Here is an 8,621-nt window from a genome sequence, read left to right as displayed (position 1 = left end):
TCTCTCTCTCTCTCTCTCTCTCTCTCTCTCTCTCACTTCACAAGCTTCAGCTTATTTAATGGGACGCTCAGTTTCTATTTACTATAATGTCTATGCTTGCGGCCAAAACTGGCGAACAGTAAGGATTGATTTTTCGCCACTTGTGGCGTTATCATTTTGGACAGTTTAATGAATTAAAGCGAGAAGAGACTCGGACCGGTATTCATAGTCGGATCTTACATTCGAGACAGTCTTGAATTTATCTAAAGTTGCCGTATGGAACATTTCATTTGGCTACGGAGTAGCTAATGACCATCTAAAGACGGTCTGAACATAAAGCCAACGGCACACGATACTATTATATTTTTCCCTACACTGAGAAAAATGTCCGATTAAATATAATCGGATAATCCAATTACATGATAACAAACGGATATGTCCGATTAAATTGTATATCTGATGAAAAATTTGATCGGTTTTTCAATCAAATTTCATCGGTAATTGCATTTCATCGGATAAATTTCATCGGATATATCCATAATTTAATCGGAAAACGTAATCGGAAAAATTAACCATCGGACATACTATTTAATTGGTTTATCCAATGAAAATTTTTCTCAGTATACTGGTTTGCTTACGACCCTGCCGGAAATAATTCTACAAAAGTCAACGAAAACATTAAATATAACTGCCAGAATCAAAGAAATTCTACGTAAATTTAAAAAGTGTTATAAAAGTCATCATGAAAATGCTAGAAATGGAACACTTTTGTTAATTTTTGTAATATTCTACAAGTAAACGGATGTTTTAATTCTTTAGGATTGTGTTGTTTCTCAAATTTTTAAAACTAGTAAAGTTTTGTACTAATCTTTACGAGATTGTACCTTTTCATGAAATACTACTTGCAATAATTTCTTCATTTGAGAACATTGTAACTTGTGGTACTATTTCATAGATATTTTTACAAGAAAATTAATGCTTCAACGAAGATATAAACTTTTCTACAAATTTCTATTTTAAGTAAATCTTTTGTAGTTTTTTATAAAACATTTTTTCCGCAAGGGGAGAGCCAATCAGGATTTAACCTTGAGTCACCCAAAAACTCTGCATCCTTATTGGTTCTCGTAAGCAACCCAGTAGGAAAAATAGTATCGTGTGCCGTTGGCTTAAGATTTAACTATGAATACCGGCTATAATAGTGCAAGCGTGAAAACATATGTAAATTTCAAAGCAATGCGATTGCCGCGACTCTTAAATTTCTACATTTTTGGGGCCACATTGAAAGGCTGTGTTCGTACACCTTATACATACTTGATACACGAAACAATAAAATCGCAGATAAGCCGGAGATCTGGGCGAAGAAACCGCAGGTGCACGCGCATTCGGGGATACGAGTACAACTGGATTGCACGGTGACTGCCTGGCCCAAGGCGGAGGTGAGGCTGCCTTTCTTCTAAGACCGTCAACGGTGCGTGATTGCGCGTTAATTAACGGTTCGAACAATAATTAACGGCTCAACTTGCGAAGAACGCGCGCGCGAGTCACTTGAGCGTGGCTCCTAATCAGACTTTTAATTACATCGCAAGAGCGGACGTTGCACGCCGGAAACGGTACTGAAACTGTAGACGTGTTCTCTTCGATAAACTTCCAAAGCGTGGCCCTTGAATCAGGATTTTCCACGAGAAATAAGCAGGTCGAAAAACGGACGCGAGTGAAGTCTATTTCTGCAAGAATAAAACTCCCGCGTCTCCTTTTTCCCCTCGCGCTCGCTCACTTCTCCTCTTCGTCCCTTTTCGAGGCCAATGCGAAATTGTGTCCGCGTGATTACTCGTCCCGGTCGAATAATCTCCGCACCCTTATTAACCGTAAAACAACGTGAAATACTTTGAAAGATAAAACAAAGGGGGGCGACAGCTCCCGCGTGTGTGTTGTAAAAATAAATTTTCACGCTCCCGCACCGAAACTTACACGCAATTAAAATTTTCCCTCTTATGTCACACGATAACGGAGCACCCCGATACGATACGATACGATACGACGTGACACGACGCTGTACACGATCGATCGGCGGGGGTCTCGACGTCCAATACAAATACGAAATATTTTTCTGGCGTTACGGCGAGCTCGTCTTTTAGATTTCAACGAGTTCTTCACGCTCGGTAACTAAATGAAACCACCCCTCCTATCTGCCAAGCAATTTCTCACCGTGATCCCTTAAAGCCAGTCGCACGTGACAAATCGATTCGTAGGGAACGTGACTTACCGTACCTTTCTTTTTTATTTCTTCGCAAGAAAAAAAAGAAAGGAAGAAAGAAAGAAAGAACCGAGCGAGTCATGGGGAATTGCGTTACCGCAGCACTTGGCAATCGATCCCAGCGGGATAGCGTTACCGATCTCGTGTAACGAGGAATTGTAGAAATTATGGGAGTCTCGCGCTCATCTGTCTTCTGCAGGTCGAGTGGTACTTCGGCAACAAGAACTTAACGTACACGTCGCGGGTGGTGAAACACAACGCCGGGGACGTTCACAGCCTATTGATAAGGCAGGTGAAGGCAACCGATTACGGCTCCTATACCTGCAGAGCGTCCAACTCGTTGGGGGTCACCGAGGGGCTCGTCGAGCTGTCGGGGATCGCGAATCCGGCGGTGTTCAAGAAGGAGTCGCACAGCACGTCCGGCACGTCGTACAACTTTATCTGGGAGGTCGACAGTTACATTCCCATCAACGAGTACCAGTTTTGGTTTCGCAAATATAGGGTGAGGATGCCTCGGTCACGGCCCGAATCGTCAATCGATCGAGGGTACACAGAGAGGGTGCCGTGGCGAAATCTCGGGGAAAATCGGCGTCAACTAAATCGACGGTCTCGTCCCGTCCCGTCTCTCCCGAACGAGGGAGAGCGTGGGACCTGCTCCGTGGTTTCGTGCGTTGCTCGCGTTACGACCCTGATAGCTGCCGCACATGCAAGGGTCGCGGGAATAATTGAACAAAAGGCAATGCCCGGGGGCTTATTACTAGAATCTTCAGTCGTAAAATACGTTTCTTGCCTCAACCGGCCCATGAATTCGCAATAAGGCGAAAAGAGATGCAGAACGAAATGCAGAATATTCAAGTAACAAAATATTTGTCGTGCTTTCTGTCTCGGCGCGCTCCGCGAAGACTGCCAGCTGCTTTATCAGTGAATATTTTTTTCTTTCTTCGGAAGGTCATTCATTTCCTTCACTTTACCGCGCGTCCGCCTCCCGGGCCGCCTCGGTCTCGACATAATTTACGGAAAACGTGCGAAAATCTACGGAATGTAATGAGTTTTATTGACAAGGTATCAGAAGGAGTCGCGTAATGAAATTAATTTCATTTAAACGTTGCACAGGCAGCACGAAAACAAAAATGTAATCATTTGGCTCTCACTACTTAACTGGCTGTAAATTGCTTCGTATTCTCTTGTGTAATCTTGTAATAATGTAGTACAATTCATTAATATTGTATGAAAGATTATCCCGACGACTTGCGTTTGCCCTTTATTCTTTAAAGACCGATTCCAATGTGATCGGAGATCGTTTCGAATCTAAATTTTTCACGTGTCGTAGAGCAATAAAGGAGGCGGCATACGTGGGCCTTGGCACAAATTGTCTGTTCCCACTGGTGGCAGTGACATCGTCAGCCCGGTGCACGTTCGCTCCTTCAACCTGACGGGGTTGGACGCGGCGACCCATTACGAGGCAGTCGTTTTGTCCAGAAATCGTTACGGATGGAGCCGCCCCTCGGAGATACTGCGCTTTCACACCGAAGGAGCTCGTAAGTAATAAAGATAAGTCGTTCGCATATATATATCTCTCTCTACCCTCGCGTACCCTCTCTTTCGCGCCCGCGCGCGACACGGGTTGCGCGATCGCGAAGCGAGATACGTCTGTGAGAGGAAATTCGTATCGCATGTGATAGTATATCGCGTCCTATTTTGCACGTTGCAGCTGTCGATTCCAGCGAAAATCCCGAGATGGATGACGATCAAGAGCAGAACAGGATAGCAGGTAAATATGACGGTTCCGTTTTAATCTGTCTCCTTCCAACTATAATTGCCAAGTATTAATTTTAATCCCTTATCCTCGAGTCTATTAAACTGTATCCGAAAGTTTATAATCTACCTCGATTCATTTGGTTTTAAATAAAGGGAAAAATGAATTACAATTTTCCGTCTTACTTCTTAGCGTCACGAAAGTTCAAGAACCATCTTTTGCTAATATTTTAGTAAAAAGAATATTGTAATAAATATATGTATCATCTCGGTACATAATTTTTTAGAGTTTGTCTTAGATGATTCCTAAAATATGTAGTATATGTACGTTGAGTAAGAGCTAAAAGAAATTTTAAGAAATACGATAGCTAATTGCTAAAAGTTAATAACTTATGTTACTTGGTTGCAGATGTAAAACACTCATCCATGTCGCAGCATTATCTACTGACGGATGCAAACGGATCGACGTTTAATCGAGCACAGGCCTTGTCGTTGGTGTTGAGTATGCTGTGTACCTTAATTATAACGCGCGACATATTTTAATTAATGTTGTATAAAATGCGGAGAAGAATATAAAGTGTTGTAATTTATGCGTATACCAAACTATTGTTAAAATATTATCATTGTCAGTCATGTTTGCGTTCGATGAATCATTTTTATTAGCGATGATATCACAGCATCGTTTGTATGCGGTTCGTCATTTCATTCTCGAAAGATTAAATTCAAAAAATTAATATAAATTTTTGTTGTCTCGTGATTTTATCCTGAAATTTATATTGCAATTATACGAATAAGTAATTAAAGCGGTACAAAATTGATATTAACTATGCGAATATTTAATATCGTCGGTAAACTCGGCTGCATACCTCGGAAGAAACCCCTTTTACCGCTCGGACGAAACCAGTATCGTCAGTCGAGACTAGAAACTTTGTAGGATGTCTCTACGAGAGCTACATTGTCGGCTAACACTTTCTATAATTTATTTCCTTTATCCTATGCGCATCTTCCCAAAAAGTCTCGGTTTCTAAATAATAAACGTGCGAAAATGTTGAGAATATAGTAGGTTTTACTGACAGGACATCGTAAGGAGTCATAATGAAATGAATTTAATTTAAACGTTGTACAGCCAGTGAGAAAAAAAGTGTAATAATTCTGACCTTACTGCTTGACTGGTTGTAAATTGTTTTGTATTCTTGTACAATTATCTTATAATTATATAATAATATAGTATAATATTAATATTATATCAGACAGATTCACACAACGTCCGCGGTATGAAAAGGGATGCCCTTTGCTGCTAATCCTTTTTTTTCCCCATTTCTGTTTACCTTTGCTAGTATTCGCTCCCATGATGACTAACATATGCAGCGCAAAATACTTGATAATCGGTCTCGTTTAAAAGTGAAAAATGTGTAAAAACGTGAACCCTCGATGCAACGACAGTATAGAGCATTATTGTATTTTTTTTTGTTTCTGGGAAGTTAATTCGCGATGTACTGTATTCCACATGATTTTCTTTTTCTTATCTCGTAATAGTGGTTTTGGGATTTGCTGGAATACTCCTAATTCCTGTCGGTAGCTCGGAGCTTCTCCTCGACAGCCTCCTCGGAAGCCTCCGACAAGTCCGTCGCCTGTATGTACTTTTGTACGCCAACCAACGACTTTTTCAAAGCGTCGAAGGAACTCGAGTACAACATCTTCTTCTTAACCTTGGCCGTGTCGGGACACCACGACATCAAGAACAATTTTTGTTTCTTCGATGCCTGAGGAGAGAAACGATACAATCAATCACCGATCGCGTAACTGTAAGAGCATCGGCAAACCCCGTTAATACTTTCGAGGCGTACGCCGTCAAGTGGCATTTACACGAAAATGTCTATGGTTAATTACCTCGGAAGTACCCTGACATTGATGGGTATATTCGAAGTCGAACAGGCCGTAACGGCATTCCCCGCTGCCACCCTTCTGTAAATCCTCCAGGAAGGCGTCGTAAGCCGCGTCGCGGGGTCCGATGACTTCGACATCTATCTGCCTTTCGTCTTTGATGTAGAAAATCACATATCGGTGCTTTTTGTCTTTCTTTATCTCCTCGTACGTTGTCTTGCAAACGTCCGCGACTGTCACTCCAGATGCCTGAAAAAACACGTAAATTATTATGGTGAAAAGGAAGCGGGAGAAAGACTGAGACAAGCGACTGCGATTAATCGATGCTTCTTGGTTTTTTTTATTAACGTTAAATGCATCGATGTAACATTGCATATTTTACGATACTTTCTTATCAATGTCGGAGAAACACTCTTTTCAGACACCGGTGATATTTCATCTCGAATTTCATTTTATTACGAAACGGTTCGAGTGTATAGTATCACGAATTTATTCATCGGCATTTCGTAACGGCAAACAGCCGGGCGGAGAGTCTCGTGAATCTCAGCGATCGTCCGAGCAGAGCTGCGCCGCCCGCTCGACGGTGGAGCAGGTTGACGCTGCGCGAGCAGCTGGATCATCTCGTCAATACGATAACGTCGGCGGCGTTCGGCAATCGGCACACATCGTCGCGCGCCGCCGCGTCAGTCGGGCCGTTTAAGCCCATTTCGCGGGCAAAATACGTGGGGGACGCGCTACCGAAATAAATTCTTCCCACGCGCGAATCCCGACGCTAAAAGAGATCCGACGATCCACTTCTAAAGTTATCCCCTGGCTCTCGGGCACGTGCCGCGCGCTACGAACTTTTCGTCCGGTTGTCTCTCCTCCCCGCGCCGCGGAAATTCGTGAAATACGACCGCGGCGCCGGTTTACACCTTCGCCAGCGGGGCGCAAATGGACGAAGGGAGGTCCCTCGGTAGCCGGGAACGGCTCTCATCGGTCTCAAGTCCTGCAATCTCAACTTTAAATTATACCGCTCGACAATAGGATCCGAGCCCGCGAGAGATAGTTTCGAATCGATTTTAAAATTGCGACCAAGTATCTCGAACCTATCGAGCCTCGGGAAGACTACGAGGAATGATTATTCTTTCTCCTTCACTGAAGAAAAAAAATTTTTCGCTTCGCTAAAAATATTTTGCTGCCGTAACTATAAATTTCTAAGCCACAGCAAACGGTCTGCCGTCGCACCTAATACAATAGGCACAGTAGCCAAATGTTTAGCAATCGCAACGAAATATTAGCTGTCCATATTTTACAATTGAAATTTAGTTGCCTCGTGCAGTTTTTAGCTACGGCAGCTACACTTTTCTTTCCGTGAATTCAAGCTTTGTTTCTCTGCGTCGAGCTGTGTCGCTCCGTCCAAAAGAATCTAACGTTCCACGTCGCTGCGAATTATTTCCCTCGCTTCTGCCAAATGCATGAAAGTGAAAATTGGCACTCAAAGGGCGAATCGCGTCACATGATCCGCCGCGCCATACGAACGTTCATATTTTAACGAAAACTGTGGGGCATTCCGCTGCGAGCGAAAATTACTTCGTCCTCCAATTACAGTGAAAATCGCGTTGAAACTATGAAAGATCATCGGTGGTCCAAAGCAGGTGGTGATTTCTTTTTTTTTGTACAATATTCCCCGCGGCGGTGGAATTATCGAGCGACACGGTCTCATTAAAATTACGTCGCGCAACGAAATTCGGCTCGCCGAGACAAATGGAATATACTCGCGGGCTCGTGACCGTTAATTATCGCGCTCGGCTGAAGCGCGGAACGTCCTCGATAGCCGACGCCCGTGCCAACATATCGCCACTCGTTCCACATGACCGAAGGAACGTTAGCGGATGCGAGTCGGAGTGCGTAGAGGGGTCCTGAGCGAGAAACGCGACGGCCGGAGGGTGGCCGGCGAGCAAGCCGAGGATGCAATTCCTGGGTCGATATCCTGACGGGGCGGCGACAGGGGGGACGCCGGTTAAAGGGATGACTGGTCGTGGGGGGGCCCACTTCTGGGGCGTTGTTGTACCCCTCTCGCTAGGCGCTCGCAGGCCGCGCACAAGGTCACGCCGAGGATGACTCATCGAGAAATCTGTCGGTTTTAACGGTGCTTTCCTGCGCTTTCGATAACGAAATGCCGCACCTACTCGAATCCGTATCAGGCGGGCACGTTGGATGTCCGCGAATCGAAGATTGCAACTCGATCGATCCAGTTGCAAGACGCGGACCAGCGCTCGCCAAGCTGCGGCTCGCACAATTACTACAGAAAAGTCCTCTATTGTGACATAGGATTCTCGTGCGAGATGGTAGGTTTTCAACATCCAAATTCAAGCGCAAATCTTTTTTCGCAACGATTACACGATCTATCAATGAATTTTCCACTAAACAGACTTCCCGTCAAGGGCAAGAAATTCACGGTGGAACCAACTGATGGTGCCTATTAATTTAGCCGAAACTCTCTCTCTCTCATATTAGGAGTCTATCTCATAATAGGGGGCTTTCCTCTATTAATAAGCATACAATAGGCTCCAAGATTAAAACAATTAGGAGTAAAAGAAAATAAAGATTTCGGTAACAGGTTTCCCTTTTTCCCCAATAATTACTATAAGAATTTTAATTCAATAGGGGAAAGGGGAAATTTATAATGCTAAGTATAGCATTAAAATTAAATTAAAATAATTTACAAAAATCGTTTAGTGATTTTTACAACACGTGAATTCACTGA

At 43.6% G+C, this 8,621-nt stretch overlaps 2 protein-coding genes across 2 annotated transcripts in view; one reads left to right on the top strand and one right to left on the bottom strand.

Moving 5' to 3' along the window:
- The first annotated feature begins 86 nt into the window (after positions 1 to 86).
- Positions 87 to 4,728, top strand: LOC105566701. Its single transcript, XM_012020909.1, has 7 exons — positions 87 to 118; positions 601 to 607; positions 1,179 to 1,415; positions 2,433 to 2,735; positions 3,564 to 3,771; positions 3,945 to 4,004; positions 4,398 to 4,728. Exons 1-7 carry the CDS (start codon positions 87 to 89, stop codon positions 4,529 to 4,531), a joined length of 981 nt encoding a protein of 326 aa, XP_011876299.1. The 3' UTR covers positions 4,532 to 4,728.
- Positions 4,729 to 5,074: 346 nt separating this feature from the next.
- Positions 5,075 to 8,621, bottom strand: part of LOC105566667 (cofilin/actin-depolymerizing factor homolog) — a 10,778-nt gene continuing 7,231 nt past the window's right edge. Inside the window, exons 2-3 of the mRNA XM_012020851.1 lie at positions 5,879 to 6,121; positions 5,075 to 5,751 (exon numbers count right to left, since the gene is read on the bottom strand). Coding sequence (XP_011876241.1) covers positions 5,551 to 5,751; positions 5,879 to 6,121 — 444 coding nt within the window. The 3' untranslated portion in view covers positions 5,075 to 5,550. The remainder of the gene's footprint in view (positions 5,752 to 5,878; positions 6,122 to 8,621) is intronic.

Source organism: Vollenhovia emeryi, unplaced genomic scaffold (genome assembly GCF_000949405.1).
Source record: "Vollenhovia emeryi isolate VEMERY1.0 unplaced genomic scaffold, V.emery_V1.0 DF939143.1, whole genome shotgun sequence".
Classification (NCBI taxonomy): Eukaryota; Metazoa; Arthropoda; class Insecta; order Hymenoptera; family Formicidae; genus Vollenhovia; species Vollenhovia emeryi.
Note: the sequence above shows the minus strand (reverse complement) of the source record. Positions and strands in the feature narration are given on the sequence as shown.